The following is a 25337-nucleotide window of genomic DNA, read 5'->3' on the forward strand; positions in this document are numbered from 1 at the left end:
GTACAGTGAGCGTATTCCTTGTACTAATTCTTTCGTAGCGTAGATTGACCAATGCGAACCAAGTCATTATTTGACAAAGTCTCCTTGTCAAATCCATGTATAGCCTGGTTCAGCACCGCAGCTGCAAGCTCATCTCGGCTCACATTCGGCAGAGCCCTGGTGAATAAATTCACCACACTAAACGTGGAAGCTAGCAGAGACCTCAACCACGTTGTTGAGTTTGTCACCACACCTGGATGGGCAATGCAAACCTCAGTCCCGCCATACTGTGTCGGAAACTTTCGCACCATGTTTTCTGTCTCACACTGTAGAAATACCCCAGTATTAGCTTTGTAACAAACGTCCACGAGGAAGACAGAAACTCACACGCATGACTTGATAATCTCCCAAGATGAAAGGTCTCTGTGACGGATCTTGTGGGGTCCCCTCGGCACTAAAATAAAGGAACCGAAATGGTCGTGCAGGTCCAGCCTCATAAATTCCCTTGAATCCAGCCAACGTGCAGTCCTGGCATACCCGCTTGACTTCTGCGAAATCGAAGGCTGTACTGCGGAAAGGTGTGACTGCCACAGTCCTAGAGACTTGATAAGTATTTTTGGGGATTCTTTTTTCATGGACGCCATCATACCAAATACATGCGTCTGCTCCGGCCAGCTCGGCCTTGACTTCGTCTGGGTACTCAGCGTAGTCACGAATGACTACACTTTTCAATTTGGAGGCGCTGCTATTATCAAAGGCAACAGGCTTACGAGCCAGCGCAATTACCTCGGTCACATCGCTGTTCTGTAACGCTTGTCTAATAATTTCACTCCCTACCAAACCCGTGGCTCCAGCTACTATCAGCTTCATGATTGTATGCGTTATTGGCAATAGGAAATGGTTGCTGCGTATGAATTCTCGCCTAGTTGACCGATAAGTGACTCCTGAAATAAGAGTAAACTTGCACACAAAGGGTGTCAACTTTGAAATACCCCGGGGTTGTGCCTCATCGGTGTTCGGCCGGCCGAACCCCGATCGCTGTTCGGAATGCCGTTGCCCACTTCCACATGCCTATTTCCCTCCTCAACAACCCACTTAAGTGAAACATCTAGAATGCCAAAAACCCGGTCTTTCGAGCCCATTAAGCTGTATGGGAAGGTATGTACCTATGCCTCACTTAAGGTATCATCTCATAATGATTTACACCCACCCACAGGCCTGCTTGAATTGCTCCAAGTCGAAATGCAAGTGTGTTTCCCAGCCCGGGGGTCATGGCTGCGAGAGATGTCGTCGGCTTGAAAAGCATTGCACCCCTGGAAAAGCAGTGAGATCACGTAATGCTGAAAGTAACAATCCCATACGTCGCATCGCTCAGCTTGAGGACAAGATTGATAGCCTCGTTTCTCAGCTAGAGCGCAGTCGGGTGATAAAGTCTGTCGTGAATACACTATCGACACCTCAAACCTATACCAGCTCTCCCGTCTCATCCTATACAATCACTAAGATTCAGGCTTCGCCTGGCTCGACAGAGCCAACGGTCGACCCTTCTTCACCCGAGCAATGTCTGGCGGAATTTCGGGTGAAAATGCTCAAGTATTTCCCATTCATGCATCTTCCTTACAACGCAGAATGGATGTATACTCATCGACCCTTTCTATTCACTTGCATACAAGCAGCATCTTCTCGATCAACGAAGGTCAAACTCGAACTGGGAGAGAAAATCAAACAAACATTGATCCAGCGCGTCTATTTCGACAACAATGCGCACTCGGTTGACCTCGATCTACTTCTCGGACTCCTAACCTTTATTGCCTGGGGCCATGACAATCTCCTTAATGGAACATCTGCTAGAGTGTCCCGGTTTTCACATTTAGCCATGACATTGGTGTTTAGCCTCCGCCTTAACAAGCCGCCGCCACAGGAGTCAAATATGCTTCCGTTGGAAAAGACAAGCTCCAACACAGACAACCCTGCAAGGACCCTAGAAGAGAGACGGGCTGTTTTAGGATGCTTTGTTGTGAGCTCGGTCGTATCCTCATACTTCGCTCAAATCGACACGATGCAGTGGACGCCATACATGGATGAGTGTATCGAAGTTTTGAGTGAACAGAAAGAATCCATGTACGATGAGGCGTTCGTACAGCAGGTCAAACTCCAACGCCTCGCGGAAGATATTGAAGACATCAAAGGGAGGGACAAATTGCCACCGGCCTTTTTCTCAGCGGGTCTCCGATACAGATTGAATGATATCAAAATGCAGCTGTCACCACAACTACTTCAGGATGGTAAATTGAGCTTCCCAGTCTACCCCTGAACCTATGATCTCTGACACTTAGTAGAAATTATGCTTTCATCAATCTATTACACGGAGTTGAGCATATCCGGACTCATGCTCTGCAATAAAAACTTCACAGACTCCCAGGAACTCGAAAGCCTTTATCAATGTCTTAACACAATCAAATCAGCCCTAGAGAACTTTTTCAGATTACCCGCCTCCGAATATTTTGGAATACCTTTTCCATTCTTCACTCAACTTGCGAGAACTATCGTCATGTTAATCAAGCTCTCAACATCAACGGATGCATTTTGGGATTCGGCACTAGTGACTGGAGAAATCGACGTGCTACAAGTGCTGGATCGACTGTTGAACAATATGGACGAAGCCCAAACAGCGATGGGTGATCAGGCTAAAGATGGATATCTGGATAAAGCTTTCAAGGTATTTACATCGGTCAGATCGTGGTGTTCCTCAAGGCTTGACAGGAAGATTGGAGAAGTGATGTCAGATCCTCTTTGCGATGGAAACTTTGAGAGTAATATACAGTTAGAGGATTTCTTTTTGGATGATGCTTGGTTCAAAGATTATTTGATTTGATGAGCTCTGCAACTCATTCATATAACCACTTGTTTGTTTTCGAGCCAACTTCAAAGCATTTGATTCTCAGACGTCAGGTCTCACTGTACAGCTGAATAACCAGTAGGCCTATGCAACCGAGCTATGATACGTGTGGGTTAACCAATAGGCAAGAGAGAGCTAATAGTAAGCCAATCAGTGTTCCAATGAAGAGTAGTCCTGATCATTTTGGTTTCGAATATCAAGACCCACTGGTCAAAGGATTGCCCAGTGGGTCCCTGCAGCTGAGCCATGATGCACGCGAGATAACCAGTAATGAAGAGCGGGCTGAACAGTAAGCCAGTGAGCTTTTGAATAGAGGGTAGGCCTTGTCATTTTGATTTCAATTATCAAGACCCACTAGACAATTCGTTGACCAGTGGGTCGATGCAGCTGAGCCGTGATGCGCGCAGATTAATTATAGGCACTAGTGAGCTAGCAGTAAGCCAGTAGGCTTTCAAATAGACAATAAGCTCAGTACCTCCAAGAGCTTTATGTACTTATCCTTTATGTAGAGACTCCACCAGCTAGAAGCATTCCTATTGGTGCGGCTTTATCTCGGAATTGGTGATAGCTCCGCTCGGCTTTGTCGGAATAACTATCGGAGATCTCGATCTCCGAAGAAGCACTGGCATACTCGCAGACCTGTCCCCTCCACAAAGGCGCAGTTCAGACAAGTTCTACCTTATGACCGCTGGAACTTAAGGGTACTCGGAGCTCAGAATGCTATCGCCGAATGCACAGTCACATAACGCCGGTACATCTCCGGGTCCGAGCAATGGAGCCAAGAGAAAGCGGAAAGTGTACTCATGCTACGAATGTCGCCGACGAAAATTGCGCTGTGATCGGAACTACCCCACCTGTAGTCGATGTCAAAAAGCTGGTCAAGGTAGCTCTTGTTTCTATGATGGACCTCCGCCCTCCACATCTCTTGAGCCCCTTGCAGCTCCAGCCCCGGGGAAAGCTGCAGGACCCACACAGCTCAGGACGACCCCGGCGCCTGTGGCCAGGGCTAACTTTGACGATCATCGACAACCTGTATTAGTGGGGACATCCTTGTCGAGCCTGGAGGCAGATCGAAATACTGGGACCTGGCAGCTTCTTAGTGAAAGAGCGGCTTCGACGGCCGATTTTCAGCATCAACGGCCTGCTGTAAAGGCCGATAATGAGGAGCCGCCGTTTCCTGGTCGAACCCATGATGCTATTAGGAATGTCATCTTTCGTGGAGAGAATTTCAGGACTCAGTATTACGGTGGAAGTAATCCGGCCAGTTTGATCGGTCATGTAAGATGCCCAAAACCCATGGTATGCTAAGTGCACTCAATCTGATATGTTCTAGTTTCCTGAACTTCGGTCATTCATGAAAGAAGCTATCAAGCTTCAAAGATCACTTTATAAAGTGCAACATGATTTGAAGACTCGGCATAAGAAATGGAAAGCAGAGAAAGTAAATACACTATCAACGCCCCAACTCGATTTCACATACCTTCTTCCCGACCAAAGAACGATCGATGAACTTGTGCACCGCTACTTCGACACCTTTGAATCCGTCTACAAGATCATGCATGGCCCGAGCTTCTGGGAAGAATATGAAAAATTCTCTGCTGACCATCTATCGACATCATCTGCCTTTGTGGTCCTTGTCTTACTGATCATGGCCACCGCGAGCTGTATCTCGCGCAATGAACAAACCCGCTACATAGGAGATAGTTCCCTGGGCCGAGAGCGCGCAGTAATGTGGATCGAAGCCTCGGAATCCTGGCTTAGATCTCATAGCCAGAAGAATGTATACCTGGCCGTCTGGCAAATTCGCTGTCTCTTGGTCTTAGCGAAAATGGTGAATACAGTCAAGAAAAAGCGACACTGGACTGAGGCCGGAAACCTTGTGAGAGAAGCAATGGCAGCAGGAATGCACCGTGATCCGGGTCTTCTAGGAGAAAAGGTTTCAGCGTTCGACCGAGAGATGCGACGTCGATTGTGGGCTACAATAACCGAGTTAGAACTTCAGGCTTCAATTGATCGTGGAATGACCTCCACATCGGCAGGAGCATTTGCCGATACTCAGGGTGTTTTGAACCTCGAAGACAAAGACCTTACGGATGAGCCTGATGCACTAGATACACAACGACCTGTGACCGAATGCACCGAAAGTTCATTCCTCTATTTTTCGAATATCAGTTTCTCTCTACGCGTGTCTTTGAATTCTCTCGTGAATGATATGAGTTCTCCGTTACGATATGAAGAAGTCATGCACTATGAAGAACTTATCACAAAAGAACTCCAAAGGCTTCCGCCGTGGACCTCTGTACGGTCCCATCCGAATGAGCCTGGGCTATCCCTGGCGGCAAGAACACTTCTCGATGTCCAACTTCGACAATTTTTGATCATGCTACATGCACCCTTCGCTCGGCAAGCTGAAAGTACATCCCGACATTCATTCTCCAGAATGGTCTGCTTTGATGCCGCATCCAGCATCATTGATCAATATGCACGACTCAGCGAATCCAATAACCTCATGCTATTGCTTCTTCGACATGATTACTTCCGAGCTGCATTGGTTATCTGTCAGAATTCGTACATTTCTTTGACTCTTCAAAGTGAGTACGCCAGAGACCTGGCCTTGCCTCATTGACTTATAGCCATTACTAACATTATTCAGATGATCTCCTTCTAAGCTCCAACACCTCGGTCTTCATAGACTATATCGAAAAAGCACTATCAATGCTAGAAGACCGCATTGTCCAAATTGGCACAGGATACACTCATCATTGGTATATCTCAGCTGGACGTGCTCTGCTGCGATTGACCCTTTCTTTGGACCAGTCAACACAAGAAAGCGGCCAGGCTGTTGACCGGGTCGCAAGACAATATTACAGAGTGATGTCTTCGCAGGTCGAAATTGAGATTGCGAAAGAAAAAATCATCACACTTCCAGAGAATAGAGTAAGTGTACATATCAAAATTTTCGAAGATTTTGCTAACTCTTGCTAGATGAATGCTATTTATGAACATTCAAAACTCCCAAATGAGTTGCTGGATCCGTTGGGATCGCCTTTTCCTGATTCCAATGCACTAAATGTATGTGTTCACTTGTCATTTCTTTTTTTGCCTTGCGGGCCCCAGCTGATTATCAAAGGCTCTTTTTGAACAAACCGATATGAATGACTTTTTCGGTGACCCAGAGGTGTGGGTATTTGATAGTCTGTACCCGGTGGAGTCTTTGTAGGTTGAAGATTGATGCAAATGTATAGTACTATATTTTGATTGACATATTTATTGAATGGAACAGTTCTAGACCACCCACAACTAAACCTTCGTTTGGCATTCCATTTACTAAATATTTTGACACCACAATATAAAGACAGCTACACGTCTACAGAAGTGCGCTATTAAGCTTTATCTTTATGGAGATCACATATAGTATCACAGGATAATAAGTTCTTTCTGCGAATGAAGGAGTCCTGAATGAAGCGGTGCCTGCCAAATAAAGCTCGCGCAAATATTTTATAGACCTGACCGCGACGAATTACGGCCTTTACCGAGCTATGTGTCAAACAAAATTCACCGGCTCAAAAATCCCCCTATGGAGACATGTCAGATAACATACTAGGAGAATTATGTTACAGCGGTACCAGTGAATCCACAGCATTGGATCATATGGCTTTACATTCCTATGCCCGGGAAAATGTAGCGAGCTAATAGAAATGTGCGGGACTAAATTGCAGCATTCTTGGGCGCAACTCCTTGTGGCCTTATGTATGGACACATTTAGGAATCAGGTCGGTTAAATAGTATAAATTAAGTATGGGGAAGGCATCTTTTGCTCAGTTCTACGTTATTAATTTGTTTGAATCATTTGACTATCCTGCCTAATTGCCAACATGCGCTTCGTAGCTCTCGCTCTCTTTTTCGGTGCCGTTTTGGCTGATCAGTCTTCGGTTGTTATACTAAAGCATAGCGACGGCAATATCGTTAGTGTCCTGGCAATCCATTCTATGAAGGCCAGCCTATTTCTAGTCAACACAAAAATATGCTAACAAACCCATCTATATGTTTAGGAAGAGTCCGATTACCCGTCGAGATGCTACCCAGACCCCTGCAAAGGTATAACCTACCAAAACAAAACTGCCATCTGCGGTGACCCACGTTTGGGACCAACCGAGCTCCCGAAGTACTTTCCTCTCTCAACGGAAACCCAAACCTACTACCGTTTCGGCAACCTCTGCCCCTACGAGTTCCTCCAAAAGTATTCCGTGAACGTCTCGGACCCGAATGCCTACCTTATCTACCCCGGTGCTAACGGCTTCGCCAACACCACCGCCAACACACCCATCTCCGGTACGGCCAAACTGGTTGTCGGCCAGAAGGTGGATCGATTCGGAGATGAGAATGGAACTTATCTGGCTCCGCTTGGTGCGCCTTATATCGAGCGTGGTCTGCCGCCGAAGAATCTGTTTGCGCCGGTGAATAGCAGTTATCCGTATAACTACCATGTGTATCAGGTGATGAAGGAGATCACTGTTACTTTGGGCCCTGTTGCTGGTTGGTTTGAACAGCCAGGTCTTGGGACGCAGTTTGTTTTGACTGGGAAGGATACTGTTGCTAGTTTGGTTACGGATCAGAAGTTGAAGATCTTGCAGAAAATGGAGTATGATGAAGCGAAGGACTTTGCTGCTGATTATCTGCCTACTCCTCCGCAAAAGGCTTAGAATTAGGCTGGTCGTGGTGCCGAATGTGAAATTGATGGTTGTGTTTGATGGGAGTGTGTCTTTGTTAGATGAAATAATACTTTTATTAATGTAATGTCTAAAGGCATGAAACTTTCATTTGAGCCCATCTTTGGCTTTCCGAATTGCAATAGAAAGTCCTGACACTACGAGGCACATACGAGAAGTGGGGGTCTGCTTACGCTTTCTGTAGTTACAGTATTATTACGAATTTGATTAATATTTCAAGTGAAACACGAGGAAATGCGCCAAGTCACATGGGAATTGGAAGACTGTCATGGTTGACGTACGTTTTGACGAGTTTACAAGGGAGATTCAATGGTCATACACTATCCGAAAGAATCATCTGAGAAGTGAGAGGCGTATGCATTCGTCAATTGAAGCTATATAAAACTTTCATATATCATCTTGTGTAGGTATTAAACCGATTCTTCATGGACAGCCGCAGACTCTTCAGTCTTGACACCTCTGGCGATATCAGCTGGGTGACTTACTAAAGCATCCTCGCCGTCAAAGATAACGGCAATTTGCTCTAGAGAGTATCCTTTGGTTTCCGGGTAATAGAAGAAGGCCGTTGCGCCAAATACCAGCAAGACAGCCACGAACACAAAGTAGTATTTCCATGCGATGGCGTCCAGTGCGATGGGATTGACGAAGGTATTGAAGAACATGCCCACAATTGAGGCTAGCCATGTCACAGTCAGACCTCGGGATCTGAGACGGAAGGGCCAGATTTCGCAAGGGTATGAGGTGAGAAAAGGTGTTCTATTAAAAAACGAGAATCAGTACACAATGTCGAGGACAAATGTAAATGCATGGCAGTAACTCACAGCGCAATGCAGTATCCAGCGAAGAAAATAAACAGGAATGGGATGACTGCAGCTCCAGTTGCGGGGTTCCCGTGCACTTGGTATGCGCCCGACAGAGCTGTCACGAGCACATAACTCACGAACATGATGCAGGCCGATGCCATGAAAAGGGGTCGTCGTCCCAGTCGATCAATCAGGATTGCACCCAGACCCGCGAAGATCAGGTCCCACACCTGGAGACAAGCTGAGATGAGTGTCTGATCCTTGACCTCGGTGACGCCAACGGAGTTCAGAATTAAAGAGAGATAGTAGGAAATGACACCGTTTCCAACCCACTGAGCAAAGAGTCCAAGAGTGATGGAGATCATGAGACGGCGACGGTTGCCGGGTGTTTTGATCATCTCAAGATAACTGCCGTTGCTGTTGGCTGCTTGCTCTGCGTGAATGGTGGAGGTAATCTCCAGAAATTCGTAGTTGACCAACGGCGAGTTGGAATCACCATCGGCATGGTACTTGATGAGAATGGCGCGGGCCTCGCTCTCTCGTCCCACTGAGACGAGCCACCTAGGGCTTTCTGGTGCAAGGAGAAAGCCCGGCAGTCCGACCAGGGGGACCAAAGCTTGGAGAACGGAAGGCAGTCGCCAGGCCCAGGAGGAGCCGTATGTCCGAGAGGCGAATACCACGAAGGCGGCCACGGTTCCACCCACGTACCAACCTGACATGAACAGGGAGTTCAGGATGCCACGGTGGGTAGGGTAGGCGATCTCGTTGATGAGCAGAGGAACCGAGTTACCGAACAAAGCAGAAGCACCTCCCAAGAAGAATCTGGCCATCAAAAATGCCGCACTATTCGGGGCAGCGGTTTGTAGGGCAACCCCCAGGGCCAGTAGACCATAGCCCACATACACACCGGGCTTACGGCCGTACTTGTTGGCAATCCATGAAGCAGACGGGTAGCCAATACCGCAGCCCAGCCAGTAGATGGCATTGATCCAACCCAACCAGGCACCTGATGGGTTGTCCATGAATCCTTTCCATTGGTCAAGGGCCTCCAGACCATTCATCAAAGATCCATCGTATCCGTTGGCAGATGAATACATCACCAACGAGATTATGATGAAGTTGAGACGCAAGAGATGGCGCTGCTTATACCATGGTGCAGCGTCGACAGGGATAACAGCCATGAGAGGATCATCCTCTGGAACAGGCACAGTCACACTCGCAGTATCATGCTTGCTGAAACCCATAGCGGACAAAAAACAATGGAAGACAATAGCAATGAAAGGGAGGAATCGAGTCAATTACCCAGGGGCACTGCAAGGTTTTATGCGCCCGACAGATCTACACGCCATTACCCGGGGTTAAATTCTCGGCTTTGGTTTCTTTTGCCGGGTTATACTCGTGCATCAGTTGAGTCAAGAGAATTTTGGCAAAATGAGACAAATGTCTTCAATTGGGCCAATAAAGTCTCCAATTCTTCCGGAACTTCGTCACCTGGCCATCTTCAAACCTCAATTTCCCTGGTCCACCGGCCGGTCGGTAACTCGTGGGATGATTTTGTGGGGAGATATGGGGTCGGAATCGGCTTCTTTCGCTCTAGATTGCCGGGGAGCGGAGAAACGGAGAAAAGGAAAAACGGAGAAGTCCCAAGCCTCCTTGACTGTGGAGCCCAGCCCGGTCCACATATATGTTGTCATCACATTGGTTTTTGGAGACAAGGTACGCGAAATTTGGGGAGTCTGTTTCACGTGCGGGGAGTTGCGGCAATGTGTTTTGGAGGGGTACAAAGGATGTCTCCCACACAGGGAAATTTCCAATCTTCTCATTCTGCCCGACATTGTCATACACAGAAGCATAATGACTGTCAAGGACATTGTTAATAGCGCATTTGCGCAGATCGCAATTGCAGACATTGAAAAGATCATCAAAGAGCTTACTCAAGACGAGAAAGTGTCACTTCTGAGTGGTAAGCTCCAGAAATCGCGAGAATAAGAGATCCAATTAACAAAATCTGCAGGCGAGGACTTCTGGCACACAGTCCCAATTCCTCGACTGAATATCCCCTCAATACGACTCTCCGATGGACCCAACGGTGTACGCGGAACACACTTCTTCAGCAGTGTCCCGGCCGCTTGTCTCCCATGCGGAACCGCAATTGGAGCCACATTCGACCGCGACCTTGCACTTGAGATTGGTCATCTTCTCGCTGCCGAAGCGAAAGCAAAAGGCGCGCATGTGATCCTGGGACCAACAATCAACATCGCACGCGGTCCATTGGGCGGGCGAGGGTTTGAGTCTTACTCCGAAGACCCGTTCTTGTCAGGAATTCTTGCGGGCCATTATTGCAAGGGATTGAAGGAGAGGAACGTCAGTGCGACCCTCAAGCATTTCGTCTGCAATGACCAGGAGCACGAGCGGATGGCGGTCAATTCCATTGTGACCGATCGCGCGATCAGAGAGATCTATCTGCTGCCGTTCATGATTGCTATTGCGCTCGGCAAGCCCGATGCTGTCATGACTGCGTACAATAAAGTCAATGGCTTGCATGCATCTGAGAATCGAGAGCTTCTACAAGATATCCTACGCGAGGAATGGGGTTGGGACGGTTTGGTGATGAGTGATTGGTATGTTATCGGTCCTCAGAATTTACAGGCGGGAATTGGCAAGCTAACCTTGTTATTTGTCTTTCAGGTTCGGAACATACAGTACCTCCGAAGCTGTAAACGCAGGTCTCGACCTTGAAATGCCCGGCCCACCGAGATGGCGTGGCGGGGCCTTATCACACGCAATCACAGCCAACAAGATCCCGCTCGCTTCATTAAATGCGCGCGTTCGCGCAGTTCTGAAGCTGGTTCAAAAAGCAAGCAAGTCCGGCATTCCTGAAAAGGCCCCAGAGACACAATTGAACCGTGCAGAGGACAGAGCTCTGCTGCGCAAAATTGCCTCGGAAGCTATCGTCTTGTTGAAGAACGAGGAAAAGATCCTTCCATTGAACAAGGGCAAACGAATTGCCGTCATTGGGCCTAACGCGAAGATCACTGCTTACTGTGGTGGCGGTAGCGCAGCCTTGAACCCGTACTACACCGTGACACCCTTGGACGGAATTTCCAACTCCGCGAAAGCAGGTGTGGAATTCGCTCAAGGTGTCTATGCACACCAGATGCTACCGCTTCTGGGCAAGCAGCTCCGCCTTGAGGATGGCCAAACTGGCTTCAAACTCAGCATCTTCAATGACGCACCAGATGTAGCAACACGCAAACCACTTGAAGAGCGCCACGAGACTGATTCGATGATCATTTTCATGGATTACGATCACCCAGATCTGCAAACAATTTGGTATGCCGACGCCGAAGGCTATTTCGTCCCGGAAGAGTCCGGAATCTATGATTTTGGTCTCACGGTCAATGGAACCGCAAAGCTCTACGTGGATGGAGAGCTAGTCATCGACAACACTGTGAACCAGCGGCCAGGAACGAGCTTCTTTGGAAGTGGAACATTGGAGGAGATTTCTTCCCTAGAACTCGAGGCTGGCAAGAAATACAAGGTTCTGATTCAGTGGGCCTGTGGAAAGACCAGTACTTTCAAGGTCCCTGGTGTGGTTGATTTCGGTCATGGTGGCTTCCGCTTTGGAGCGTGCAAGCAGCTGTGTCCTCAGGCTGGTATCGAGCAAGCAGTTCAGGTCGCTGCAAGTGTTGATCAAGTTGTCCTGGTCGCGGGTTTGAATGGAGAGTGGGAGTCTGAGGGCGAAGATCGTGCCAACATGAGCCTGCCTCCGAACACAGATGAGCTCATTTCGAGGGTCTTGAAAGCGAATCCTAATACTGTTGTTGTGATCCAAAGTGGAACTCCGGTCGAGATGCCTTGGATCAATGAAGCAAAGGCTGTCTTGCATGCTTGGTACGGCGGAAATGAGACTGGTAATGGTCTCGCCGATGTGGTCTTCGGGGATGTGAACCCGGTAAGTGTGGTTTTTTTTTTTTAGATCAAGATTGGAAGAACAAAGATACTGACATTTTTTTCAGTCCGGCAAACTTCCCCTCACATTCCCCCGCCGACTGAAGGATAACCCCACATATTTCAACTTCCGTTCCGAGGGCGGCCGAGTCCTGTACGGAGAGGACGTGTACGTGGGATACCGATACTACGAGGGACTAGAACTCGAACCCCTATTCCCATTCGGACACGGTCTCTCCTACACGACCTTCCAGGTCTCAGATCTGAATGTCAATGACTCAGAAAATATTTTGAATGTCAGCTGCAAAGTGCAGAATACCGGCTCACGAAAGGGAGCAGAGGTCGTTCAGTTATACATTGCACCAGTCTCACCCCCGATCCGACGCCCGTTGAAAGAGCTCAAGGAATTCCGGAAGGTATTCCTCAACAGCGGCGCCGAGGAAACCGTCACTATCCCCCTTGACCTTGTCCGTGCGACTAGCTACTGGGATGAGAAGAGCAGCAGCTGGTGCAGCTATGAAGGAGCCTACAAAATCATGGTAGGAACTAGCAGTGGTGGGGAATTTTTGGAAAATGTCGTGAATGTGAGTGAGACGACATACTGGTCTGGTGGCTGGTAGAATCAGACATAGGCCATTGTTTTTCATGAAAGGCACATATGAAGTCGTAAAATTAGATTAGAATAGTATAGAAACGAGCCAAATGAACTGTAGAAGTCGGTTTGATACAAACAATCATTCTCGGATACGATCGGTGTCCACCCACGTCGGTAGATGCATGGTATTCATACTTTCACTCCTATCCAACCAGGTCAATACCTCAGAAGACTGTCGCACGTACTCTGCCACCCGTTTAGAGATAGGGTCATCAGGACCAAACGGGCTAGCAAGCAGACTAGCCGAGATATCGCGCACCTTATTCGCAAGATGTAGCCCGTTAGTCTCCAAGCTGAGTGGAGGGAAATGATAGATAATATAGAATAGTCGGCGGCAGATTTCCTCTCTTTCTCCCCAAAGTGCCCTCTGATCGAACATGTGCGAAGACAAGCCCCGCTCTTGTTGATGTGCATGTGTAGCTTCCAGCTGATCCATGGTAAGGCTCTGCAGCCATAGATGTGTAACGTGGATATTCACCCGCAAGGACGAAAACTGGGAGGCAACCATTGTGCGGAGATCTTCGTCTCGCTCTTCAAATTGCCAGGCCTGAAAATCGACTGGGCATTCGTCCAGTATGTGCTTGAGGGTTGCTAATCGGTCTTGGAAATATGTAATCTGAAGCTGGGGGTGGTGTGCTCGAATACACGGGCACGGTTCCTCAGCAGCTTTCTTCGGACATATAGCACGAATCGCGGCCCAGAATATTCGTGAGTGAAGCACGAAGCCGGTTTCGAGGCATGATGCTGGTTCGGCAGGCATTAATACCTCATTCTCAAGGATGGATTCATCTGGAACCTCTAAAGGCATCAGGTCTTCTGGATTGATGAATTGCAAGGTGTCGTTATCCAAGTAGGATAGACGTTCGCCCAAGACACTTTGTGATGTTCCGTGTCTGGTGTGGAATATATGTCAAATTTAAATGCTTCCATAATCAATAGCTACGAAGCCACTCACACATGAGAATAGAAAAGTAACCAAAATCCTTTCTTCCGAAGTTGCGTCTCAATGCAATTGAGGCCTCGATACTCGCCTATAGAGTGCAGGTTCAGTAGTCGAGCAAGCTGGAATGCTTCGGCACTCATCATCCGCCCCCAATTATGATCGCCGAGCTGCAAGAATGCAGCGAACAAAAGGTAGGAGATGGCAAACTTTTGAAAATTGAGTTGATCGTAGTAAGACGGTTTCCGTAGCGCCATAACCTTCTGGTAGCAAAAATGCACCATCTCTTTTCGAGATGAGAACCTCAGTGGTGGATTGCGGGCTTTGTAAGCCTGAAACCTAGCCGGCATGGTCGCCACGACCAGCGCGGCAATCATGACTGTTAGGGCGGAGAAGACCTCATCCTGCTGCTCTTCCTGAAGAGCTTTTTTGAAGGATGGGCGATGGACTATTGGGACCATCGGGTACAGGTATGTCAGATAATCCTGCATCATGGTCTCAAATAGATCTCGGCCGCAAATATCGTCCGTCCAATACTGGGTACAGTGCGTATGATGCTCTGTTTGCTCGGCGGAATTTGCCCTTTGGTCTATCAGAATCTGCCCATACTTAGAATATTCCGGGTCATTCTCCTACCGTTTCTTCGGTCCTCGGATCCTCGTTGGTGATAGAAAGGTGCACGCCAGGTTGAGCCTCTCGCATCGCCGACAGCGGGATAGAGCAGGGCCGGACTGCGGGCCTGAAAAGTGACATTTCACTTTGCGCTTTCGACATATATCACATGCCTGGCTTGAAAGCTCTGCGCGCAATAGCTGATGGGCAGCCTGTGCCATATTGTAGATGGGAAAGTATGAGGTTCGGCCGGTGCTGCGGAAGGAAGTCAATGCGCCAAGACACTAAACCAATCACAATAATGTATCCGAGGATAAAGTTCAGCCACGCTAATGGGAGTACCAGGCGTTCACGGCGAACATGATCGGCAAGTAGTATTAGACATATGTTTACATCTTCTTATCGCGCGTCGAAGGATAAGTAAGCAAGAATGACTCATTCAACTTGAACCCTTGACAAATTGCTTAATTAAAGCTTCGCCGTTTCCTTCCTCACATTCTCATCCTTGGAGAACCGATAGATAACATCTTCGAAAGACCCAGTGGGAAACACGTAAAACCACTTCAGCTCCTTTTCCCCGGTATTCACGATCCCATGCTCGGCATCGCCGGGAATGAACACTGTGCTCCCCTTGCTAACCGTGCTTTCCACCCCATTAATTGCGACCTTCCCCTGCCCCTCAATAACATAGTATATCTCGGCTTGTTTGTGTCTGTGGGGGCACAGGTGGCCTGATCGAGGCGGACAGGCGGCTATCCCGGCAGACATGTCTGAGGTGTTGGTGTTCGGAGCCGAGAACAGGGTATGCCATGTGACTATCCCATAGTCCGGGGATGCAAATGATTCCGAGGGTTTTATTGAGGTGTAGTTAGGAGGAAGGACGACCGGAGCAGGGTTTGATTTGGAATTCGCCATTTTGTTTCTGATTGAGGGAACAAAAATTGATGGTATAGTTCTAAAGGGATACCTAAGGGAGATTTAAGAATGATTCTCACTTCATGTGATATGGGCTTTATCGCTTTTGAAGTTTGTTGTCCGGTTATTGCTCACGACGTTCTACTTACCCCACGTAGACTCATCCTGGACGGGGTAGCCTTTCCTGATTCGGCATGTTGGTCCATGGTTTATATTTAGATGAATATACCCACTTTATGTGTGCCCGTTCTATGCCGAATTGGATTGGAGAGCAAGAGAAACCATTACTGGGAAGGTCGTTTAGGCTGCCTGGTCAACTCCAAACCTGCAATTCTACTATAGCAGTCAGAATGGAGTCGGAAAGGGGGTTCCTGGCTTATATAAGCGTTGAACTTGATTGAGTTTACTAGTGAATTTGACTGATTTTTCTCTCTGTACTGGTAATACTAGTATTTCAACCTTTCTGCCAATAACAGACTGAGCTTCAAGGTCCCCATTGTCCTTGATCTCAACCTTGAATCGCCACACACGCAGCCAAAATGTCCATTGCATCCCTTCCCGTGGAATTGACCTCAGAGATATGTAAACATCTAGATATCCAGCAATGGGCCGCTCTGAGGTTATCATGCCGCGCATTGTACGAACATTCACTTGAGAACTTCGCGGAAACCTATTACAAAAGCATCCGTTTCATTGTGACAAGCGAAAGTCTCCACGAATTGGAAAAACTATCCAAGTCAAATGGTCTCCGCGAGCACGTCCAAGAGCTTTGGATGATACCAACTGTGTTTAGTGGCACTGAAGAGCCCATTGGCATGGTATCTATATCATCAAAAAGCTGCCGTCAAGTGAAAGGTGACGAGCTGAATACCCGACATGCCGTTCACAAAGCGATGGTCGCGGATAATTCCAATCTGCTGGAATCAGAAACATTCAGTGTTCGACTTCGGGAATGCATAAATCGATTTAAAAACCTCCAAACAATAGGACTCGCACATTATAGCACGGAATTCTTACTTGATCCACGGCAGCAGACGGTTCGGTTCCTGGGAAGGCGACAAATGATAAGCCAGCTTGATTTTCGATTCGATGTTCACAGCCTGCAATCCTTGACCCAGACCAATACGAATTCTCAGATAAGGAACCTGAACTCCCTGGCATTATCGAAGCTTTTTCTTGCGTTATGTGGCTCAAACTGCAAACCCCGAAAGTTATATACCTGCGATTCTAATTTCTGTGGTGATATCGGCCCCAAAATTGCCCTCTCTGAAGAACAATTTGACTCTCTACTGTCTGCTTTAAAAAGCCTAGGAGATTTCCATTTATGTATTGATCTTAATAAAGCCGCCTGGCTGAAGCTTATCACGAGCCTTGCACCGCAGTTAGAAAGACTGACTTTGTCGCAAGATCATATGCCTGCCTATCCTGCAAAAAGCTACGTTGGAAATATGTTCCAGAAAACTAACTTCACTCGACTCCAAGAGCTTCATATTAATAAGTCAGATATCTATATTAACACTTTAGAATTACTATTGCTTAGTGTAAAGAAAAGTCTGGTCATTCTTACAATCAAGCGAGTGACATTACGCAGTGAGGAGTTGAGAGCTGCAGATGATTCCGCTCCGCAACACAAGGAATCTCCTAACCATCAAGAAGATCAAAGCTCTACCCCGTTAATGCCTACCTACACACCTGGTGACGTTGGATTTGTTCCCACTCCACTAGGACTTTATCCAACATCCCCATTATATTCACCAACGTCGCCATCTTTTCAACCAACATTGCCATCAATCCAACCAACACAGCCATCATTTCAACCAACACAGCCATCCTACACACCAGCTCTACCAGAAGCCGAACCAGAATTACTAGAAAGCGCTCCCCCATCTCCACAAGATTCCTCGATTTCCTCGACGTCTCAGCCAAAAACAAATGAACATCTAATAGCAAACTGGCCATCCATTTATGACCCATATCCTCCACCTGAGTTTGCCGATTCAGTCTGCCCAACCTTGGAAGCCCGAATGGCATGGAAACGCAATGAACAAAACCTGACTTGTGTGTCTAGTCTTTTGGACACTTTACAGAATGAGCTATCTTTAGAAGCACTGTCTCTGGAAGATATCATCTGTGACGGCAATTATTATTATTTTTTCCAAAGAGGCAACGATGGAATCGAAAAAAGTGGCCGAGTGGATTTTGACATTCACAGCGCTGGTATTCTGTTGAGGGAATGGATTTCCGATTTGAAGCCAGAGGCTCGCTGTCCGGGATATCGCATTATAGACCTAAAGGAAAGCAGAGGTTGGTAGTACTTCCTAATCAAGTCTCTGCAATTACTGATAGAAATCTAGGAATGGGGTAATGGTTCGACAAAATGATGGGAAATGACAGCGGGTCATCCAATAAGTTGGACTGTGACTGCAAAATAGAGGAGAAGCCGTTTTGGGGATGTCCATTTGGATGTTAGGAACATTCGAACAAGACATCCTATATGTAACACACCGACTGTACATTTTGATATACTTTCAGATTCCCAACTTCTTAAAAATTGAATCTTATACTAGTATTGAGAGCACGGAAAACAAAATATTCCTCATGCATATGAGGATATGTCTCCAATTCAAAGCAAGTAGATAATAGCCCTATACGTATTTAGTACGGAAGACCATTCCAAAATCTGTGATGGCCTAGAGGCCATCAGAAGAAGTGCCCTTCATCGCTACCTTTTCCATTTTGACATCACGGATGCTGGATATACAAAGCTCGCATCCATGGCAATGCAGCTCTGTTGGGCTACCGCATTCTATGTCTCCTGCAGCGGTTACAAGCTCTGATTCGACAATTCTTGCACATAAATATGTACTCGGGCAATTCGTGGTTGCAAAACTCGCACTGCAAGCTTCCTCGATCACGCCATGCCCATTGGGTGTTTCTGTGATGCTCACAACCAACCTCTTCATGATGTCGGAGACCCTCAACTATGCGATCAAATGCATTACGACGCTCTGCCACATTGGCATTCGGACGAAGGTCCTCGCCAATAGCTTGATTTGCCATATGGGTGAGCCTTTCCTCTTCCCAGAGGAAGCAATTGCATGTTTTCCACTCCAGCCCACAGATATAACAAAATTGTCGCCCACAACTGTCAATCATTAGTATTCGAATGAATGCAATTGAGCACCCGTGGGATCGGATGATTAATTTACTGACCGGCATTTGATATGGTTACAACCATGTTGAAGCTCCACCATAGTCCGACAGTGGAAGCATCGCTGCCAATTCTCTCCTTCGGCTATTTCCAATACACCATGAAGTGCCTCATCCATTGGGCAGTCAACGCCAGGATGCTCAAAAGAATGGCACGTCAAATGGGTCCTTTGGTCACAGTCTGGACAAGTGCCAATCTCGTCTTGAATCGCAGATGGAAGAATGAATTTCGAACACGTGGGGTTCGCGCAATATAATCGATCTTTGGCTGTCCATTCAATTGCTCTTTGACTGAAGTCCATCAGCTCCCCATAGCTCAGGACCGTTAGAGCAATTGCAGGAGGCAGAACCTCTCCACAGCAGCGGGGAGGGTACAGTTCTTCGTCTCTGATTGCTCCAAGGAACATTTGCGTCATACAATTACGGCAAAACTCATGACCGCAGGAGCTTTTGAACATTGGAGCATCAAATTTCTCAAGACAGGAGACACATTGTTTTGTCAGGTCCGATGTTTGACATGTGGGAACTGAACGCGATGAGCTTTCACCATTGTCGTCGGTTATTTTTATTCGGCTCATCAAATCGCTCATGGCAACAGAGACAGCGTCATCGTCTACCCATGCCAATGTAGATTCATGCGGCATTGGCGTATCGTGCACAGCCAATTCCCCATTGCTTAAAGCAAGAGCATATCGGCGATCTTGTTCCGCAATATTTTCCTCTTCTCTGATAGATGCGAGTATATTTTGATCTGTGGCAACCGCAGTGCTCGTGCTAAGAGCCAATATTCCGTCTTGAACGGAAATTTGCGCAGCCAAAATATCTTCCCTCAAGTGATTTATGGCAACTTCCTGATCAGTAAAATCTCCTGCCGCCTGCTTTCCCTTTTGCTGAGATTTGAGATCTTTCAAATCTTCAAGAAGAAGCTGCAGGGTAAGGGCGTCGCTATGCTCATGTATATCACGTAACATCTTAGCGTCTGGCTTCTGTGTGATAGATGTAAATGAAAGAGGAGCGACAGGGTAGGAGTGGCCGAATGTACCTGTAAAGCGAGCTTTAAGCTTTAGTGTGATCGTTGGAAAAGGGCCACTCATAGGGTAATATGATGATCAGAGTGATGTGGTTGGGTGGGGGTAAAATGAGTTATAGACCTTGTATCTCGATAACCACTTTGATGACCTGCACTCGTTCCTTAGTCGTCATGTCGCATCTGGGATCAAATCATTTTCCCTGGAATGATATCATTTTCCAGTGTTTATTTTACCCCGAGGTTCCAGTGGATTTGAAGCCGTTACGTAACTGGTTTAGGAAGAGACAAGGTATATGCCTACGCACACGCCCGGTGACTTGGACTTCTTAGGCGGTAGACTCTGTTGAGTGAGTACACTAAGCTCCCTCATGAAGCGGCGGTGTCCTGATTGAGTAAGTCGCGATCTCTATCTGCTAACTTAGTCGACAAGCACTAGCAGAGCCCCTAGATCTCGGAACTATATCACCTTTGGTCATAGACAAAAGGAAATGCGCGACTCAGCATAAGGAAACTACAGAAGAAGTCATAATGTTGGAAACACAATATCATTAAAAACTCCAACAATTAACAAAATTCCCACCATATGATAAATAATGTACCAAGAGAAGTGGAGCACCGTATGATCAGCCTCAACTAATCACCATCTGCGCGACATGCTGCCCTTGCCCTCCGTCTGAACACTGTGATCAAATTAACTGTCATGTATATGTATACCCACCCGCTAGTGTAGATGCTATAAAGAGATTTATCGAGGACATAAAGAAAAAGGTCCAAAGCAGAAAGAAAGGTTTGACTTGATGAGACTGAAGTAGAGAAAGATCGCTGGCAAGAAAACCCGAATACAATCCCAGATACAAAAGGAGGAAAGAATGCCTCAGAAAGAAAAATCAAACTCAGGTGGGAACACTATCCGTTTTCCTTCCCAAGGGGAAAGAGAAAATTGTTGGAAAAGTAGAACCCTAGCCAGTTCCATTGGAGATGCAGGTCTCCCTGGGGACGGATAATTCAATCCCCAGGGGAGACGGGGTATGTAGCTGATAGCAGCCAAAACAAATCATGACATGATAGATAGGACGAGAGAGCAAAAAACGTAGGTATCCCTCTCCAGCAAAGACTGGGATAGAAAGCACGCAACAAGATGAATACCTTCAAACAAAATGAACCATGAACAATGAACAATGAACCAGATCTGAGTAGACAAGGGGATGCACCTAAAGACATGTACAAAACAAGATCAAGACTCCATGATCATGCAATGTGGAATAAACTAAGGGAAAGCGTAGTCACATCAAAAGTTCTCATCAACGTTAAAAATGCCGGGGTCGGCGCCGTCAGATGTCTTGACACCGCCCATGCGTAGTTCCGACGAGTTGGTCGGTCTGTGGGATCGCCACGATCCGGCAAGGACGGTGTCTTCATCAACCATATCCTCTTCGTCCTCGTCCTCGGGACCGTCCTTCACGTGGTGATCGATTGAGCTTTCGTTCACAAATGTGAAGCCCTTGAAGTTAGCCTGCATGCCAGGAGAAAGCGGTGTACCAGCAGGCATCAGCCCGTTGGCGAGGGCTGCGGCGCGGTCATTCAAGGAGTTGTTGTTCTCAAGGGCATTGGTGAATTCGGGATCGAAGTTGGAGGTGTCGAGGTCGGACTTGAGCTTAGGCTTGAATGGCGGGATCACCTGCTTCTTGCCTAGTGCCTCCCAGTCAACGTCATGGAAGAATGGATGCGCCTTGAGCTCGGCCGCATCGCCATTGGCTCCCAGGCGGTGCTTGGGGTTTCGGTTCAGCAGACCCTTGACAAAGTTTCGACCCTCGGTGCTGAGAGCATCTCTGGGGAATCGCACTTTGCCGAAGGCAATGTTCTTGTACATCTGCTGGGTATCCTCGGCGTAAAACGGACTCCAGCCACAGCACATCTCAAACACCAAAACACCCAAGGACCAGAAATCGACCATCTTGGTGTATCCTTGCTCATCCAACAAAACCTCGGGGGCGAGATACTCGGTGGTGCCGCAGAAGGTGTTCGTGGTATCATTTTGTGTCAGATTGGCCTTGGACAAACCGAAATCACACAAAGCGATGTGGCCATTAGCGTCCAACAGAATGTTCTCCGGCTTCAGATCACGGTAAACAATGTCATAGTCGTGAAGGTGCTGCAAGGCCAGAATCAGTTCGGCAATGTAAAACTTGGCCCGAGCCTCCTGGAAGCGGCCTTCGCGCTGCAGATGCCAGAACAATTCACCACCGGACATGTAGTCCGTCACAAGGTAGAGGTCTGAAGGTGTCTGGAAAGAAAACTTGAGGCCCACGATAAAAGGAGACGAAGCCATCGCCGTGCGAACAAGGATGTTTCGCTCTCCCAAAGTGTGGACCACCTCTTTCTTCTGGATAATCACCTTCTTCGACAAAACCTTCATGGCATAAACGCGCTCGGTATCCTTCTTCTTGGCTTGGTACACCTGACCAAAGGTTCCCTTGCCGATGAGCTTCAGAATCTGGAAATCACTCGGGCCAACCTGTTTCCGCTCGGTCATTTCAAAAGTCATGGTAAGGTAGATTTCACCCGACACCAGGCTGTCTCCGGCACCACGAGCGACCAAGGGGAACCAGCCCTCCAGTCGGCTGTGATCCTCTTTCAGATTGATTCCAAGTCGCACGTGGCCGAGGAACGCTTCTTGGTTGTGACGATCGTACACGGTGACGTCGACTTCGGATTGATCACCGAGAACATCACTATTACAGGTCAGCATAATCTAATAATAAGAAGGGTGGTTAAAACATACAATACAGCCGCGTGATCCCAATGGGGATCTGTGACAGGCGACTTGCCCTTGTCAGCGCCCTCAAAAGCACTGTTGTTACTGCTTTGACGGCTTCGCATCGGAATGGCCATTGGCCGACCAGCCTCCGCGTCCGACTCGATCTGGCGCCGCTGCTTCTCGTCTTCCTCTTCTCCATCCTTGGTACCCTTGGAGATATATTCGTTCCATTCGAACACGCACACCACATACGGATCCACACTAGGACGCAGGCCTCGGCCTTCGGAGATTTTCACGGTAAGTTTGCCCTTCAGCGGGCTCACGGGGGGTCCATTCTGGGGGGAGGGTTGGCGGGGAAATGCCTCATCAAGCTTCATGGTGATTTCATCGGTGGAGGTGTCCGGGGTCGCGGCCTTGGTTTCCTCATTCTCGGGTTCGGTTTCGGAGTCAGATTTGCGGGGCGCCGAGGTCACTGGGGTCTTTTTCTCCTCTTCGTTGGACATGGTACGGGGGGTGAGCGGCGGGGTATTCTTTAGACGCACCGCATCGGGTGCGGTTCCAGTCAGCTTGGTAAGGTTCTCGGAAGATACTGAGACATGCGGTTTCCCGTGGTCGAGGAAGGATGTTTCGGTGAGGGAACAGGCGTCTTGTGCAGGGAGAGAAGGATTGGAGAAGTGTGTGGCAAGAACGGGATCGTCTGAAACGCTAGAAACTGGTAGGGAAGTTTGACGGCGGGAAGGAGATTCATGTTCATGGGGGATGAGGTATTTCTTGAGGGTATTAAAAATCGACCCCGCAGTCATGTCTGGACTCGAACTGAGATCCATCTCATCTGACTGTAATAGAGAATGGGGGGGTGTAGGCAAATTTGCCTCGATCTTATCAGACCCCTCCTCTCGATCCAAAACGACAAAGGACTCGGAAGAAGCGCCCGGGTCTGGTTGCTCCGACAAGGGTTTCGCCAGACAAGGCCATAGACGCGGTAGACTTAATCGATCACCGGAGAAGGAACCAACCTGGAAGTAGTTGTGCATGATGGAGGGCAGACGCTTGTCTGCGGGATCCGGCTGAGGGGTAGCGATTCCAGTGGGAGTGGACCCGTTTGAACCGATGTGATCTGGGGTTTCGTCTTCGGACACAGAGCTAAGGGATCAATCATGTCAGTCATTTCAACCCATCTGCGGAAGTTGGCGATATATGTGAAACGGAGTGGATGATGGGAGTTGCAGTGCGACCGGGTCATCATGCAAATAGCGGGAAAACCCCGGCAAGCCGGCGCACGGGATGGTTTCTAATCTCTCTTTTGTTCTTTGTACAGGTTCTTCGCCGCATGTTGTCTCACAAGACACGCCAGGGCCTCCAACACCGAGTACGGTGAGGGGCAAAAATCACATTTTTCGACCACGACTCGAAATCGATTTTTTTTTTTGAGGATGGCCAGGTAAAAGAATAGGGAAATGAGACGGTGACTCACTTGTTAGGCTTCATGTCTGCCTCTTCGTGCAACACGGTTCCGTTCTGCGCAGCGGCCATTGTGTTTCCATCCAGCACTGTTCGCCCTCCGCTAGTACGTAGAATTTCGGGACTGAAAAATCGAAGTGGGGTGTGGGGCGGGGGTTTTTGTGGCGGGTCGATTGTTGAAGGAGTCGAGAAAATAGAAAACGTGGAAAGGATGAACTAAGGTGAAAAAGAAAAAGAAACTTTGGTGACGCCGGATGATGAGCTAAGGGAGATTGCGGGATGGTGAACCCGGATCGGCTTCGGGTTTTCCACTTTCCATAACCAAGGGAAAGCAACTGGAAAATTAAAGGGGACCCAAGAGAACCAGACATTATATAGGGTGAGATCATAAGTCAAAAGACCCCCACTGAGATCATACCTATCGGGCATTCTTCATTGTACATTAGGGGCATGATTCCATCTCTAGACTTCGAATTTTGAGATCATTTAGATTGAAACTAGGGGGCGTTCTCTTTCTCTCTTTCTACGTTTGCTCACTTTTTGACTCCAGACTTGTATGATTCAAATATGATTATTTCTTGGTGATAAAATAGAGTAAGACCGACTAAAATCCCTCAGTTTATCGTTCAATAGGCAAACCGCCCGGTGGAGACCATTTGCCTTGATCCGTGAATGGCCGATGGTTTGGGTTTGGGATTATTGATTAGGGGATCTTATCCAATAGATCACTTCATTACCTTGATGGGATATCAATTCACTGTCATTGATTTTTGTTATGTATCGGAGAACGCGCCAAATGACACTAATTCTACAGGACATGTGGGTGTACTGAAGCATGCTCGATACCGGGAATTGTCGCCTTAATTTTTTTAGTCTATGCGCCTGATAGCGCCTTCGTTTGGGTTTCTTATCAGGGTCTGACGCACCATATGCACGAGAATCTCCGCCATCTCCGCTGTATAATAGGCGGGGTACATAGGATCGGAGTACATGCCTCCTATGCATGCAGAGAACTATACGTGGTCTCCTATATACTCAAGGCACTTCAATTCAGCGCCATCGCAGTCCTTTTCATTCTGTGTAACATAGATCGAGTTCGATCGGCAATTCCAACGCGATCGCGATCGTGCATCAGCCTCGAATAAGGCCCGACCCAAGTTTGCCGTACCCTTGCGTCCACATACCTTGGGAAGCTCGAGGCGTTGTGCCACTGCGCTCCCCCACCACCCAGCTCTAGCGGTATGCTACAGCTTCTCCACTATCTGCGTCATGGGGCGTCTACCAGCAGAGTCCCACGCTTCTACTCTTCTTGGTTTGATGGATGAGAACCCCGGAGGTATGAGCGGACGCAACATGCATATTGGCACAGGTGAAGATCACTAAAGTAACCCTGC

The 25337-nt window shown here is 47.8% G+C and overlaps 10 protein-coding genes across 10 annotated transcripts; 5 read left to right on the forward strand and 5 right to left on the reverse strand.

Annotated features, from left to right (window-relative positions):
• Positions 1-23: 23 nt before the first annotated feature.
• Positions 24-849, reverse strand: N7503_010766 (uncharacterized protein; the record flags this gene model as incomplete). The annotated part of the gene is made up of 3 exons (XM_057070312.1): positions 24-305; positions 367-574; positions 629-849. The coding sequence occupies 3 exons, from the start codon at positions 847-849 to the stop codon at positions 24-26; spliced, it is 711 nt and encodes a 236-aa protein (XP_056916923.1).
• A 243-nt stretch (positions 850-1092) lies between these two features.
• N7503_010767 (uncharacterized protein) lies at positions 1093-2854 on the forward strand (the record flags this gene model as incomplete). Its single annotated transcript, XM_057070313.1, has 3 exons — positions 1093-1137; positions 1355-2264; positions 2319-2854. The coding sequence occupies 3 exons, from the start codon at positions 1093-1095 to the stop codon at positions 2852-2854; spliced, it is 1491 nt and encodes a 496-aa protein (XP_056916924.1).
• Positions 2855-3595: 741 nt separating this feature from the next.
• On the forward strand, positions 3596-6098 carry N7503_010768 (uncharacterized protein; the record flags this gene model as incomplete). The annotated part of the gene is made up of 5 exons (XM_057070314.1): positions 3596-4156; positions 4212-5469; positions 5532-5815; positions 5864-5950; positions 6009-6098. 5 exons carry the CDS (start codon positions 3596-3598, stop codon positions 6096-6098), a joined length of 2280 nt encoding a protein of 759 aa, XP_056916925.1.
• Positions 6099-6753: 655 nt separating this feature from the next.
• On the forward strand, positions 6754-7581 carry N7503_010769 (TNT domain-containing protein; the record flags this gene model as incomplete). The annotated part of the gene is made up of 2 exons (XM_057070315.1): positions 6754-6843; positions 6931-7581. The coding sequence occupies 2 exons, from the start codon at positions 6754-6756 to the stop codon at positions 7579-7581; spliced, it is 741 nt and encodes a 246-aa protein (XP_056916926.1).
• A 437-nt stretch (positions 7582-8018) lies between these two features.
• Positions 8019-9655, reverse strand: N7503_010770 (Sugar transporter; the record flags this gene model as incomplete). Its single annotated transcript, XM_057070316.1, has 2 exons — positions 8019-8364; positions 8430-9655. The coding sequence occupies 2 exons, from the start codon at positions 9653-9655 to the stop codon at positions 8019-8021; spliced, it is 1572 nt and encodes a 523-aa protein (XP_056916927.1).
• Positions 9656-10265: 610 nt separating this feature from the next.
• N7503_010771 (beta-glucosidase) lies at positions 10266-12982 on the forward strand (the record flags this gene model as incomplete). Its single annotated transcript, XM_057070317.1, has 4 exons — positions 10266-10374; positions 10426-11032; positions 11100-12366; positions 12431-12982. 4 exons carry the CDS (start codon positions 10266-10268, stop codon positions 12980-12982), a joined length of 2535 nt encoding a protein of 844 aa, XP_056916928.1.
• Positions 12983-13096: 114 nt separating this feature from the next.
• Positions 13097-14790, reverse strand: N7503_010772 (beta-glucosidase; the record flags this gene model as incomplete). The annotated part of the gene is made up of 3 exons (XM_057070318.1): positions 13097-13910; positions 13973-14539; positions 14594-14790. 3 exons carry the CDS (start codon positions 14788-14790, stop codon positions 13097-13099), a joined length of 1578 nt encoding a protein of 525 aa, XP_056916929.1.
• Positions 14791-15037: 247 nt separating this feature from the next.
• On the reverse strand, positions 15038-15484 carry N7503_010773 (uncharacterized protein; the record flags this gene model as incomplete). The annotated part of the gene is made up of 1 exon (XM_057070319.1): positions 15038-15484. One exon carries the CDS (start codon positions 15482-15484, stop codon positions 15038-15040), a length of 447 nt encoding a protein of 148 aa, XP_056916930.1.
• A 539-nt stretch (positions 15485-16023) lies between these two features.
• On the forward strand, positions 16024-17796 carry N7503_010774 (uncharacterized protein; the record flags this gene model as incomplete). The annotated part of the gene is made up of 1 exon (XM_057070320.1): positions 16024-17796. The coding sequence occupies one exon, from the start codon at positions 16024-16026 to the stop codon at positions 17794-17796; it is 1773 nt and encodes a 590-aa protein (XP_056916931.1).
• A 3096-nt stretch (positions 17797-20892) lies between these two features.
• Positions 20893-24269, reverse strand: schA (serine/threonine protein kinase SCH9). The gene is made up of 3 exons (XM_057070321.1): positions 23957-24269; positions 22507-23625; positions 20893-22456 (listed from the first exon to the last, which is right to left on the reverse strand). The coding sequence occupies exons 1-3, from the start codon at positions 24013-24015 to the stop codon at positions 21013-21015; spliced, it is 2622 nt and encodes an 873-aa protein (XP_056916932.1). The 5' UTR covers positions 24016-24269; the 3' UTR covers positions 20893-21012.
• Between the last annotated feature and the right edge of the window lie 1068 nt (positions 24270-25337).

The sequence above is a fragment of the Penicillium pulvis genome, assembly GCF_028828015.1.
Source record: "Penicillium pulvis strain IBT 33274 chromosome Unknown scaffold_8_segment0_segment0, whole genome shotgun sequence".
Taxonomy (NCBI): Eukaryota; Fungi; Ascomycota; class Eurotiomycetes; order Eurotiales; family Aspergillaceae; genus Penicillium; species Penicillium pulvis.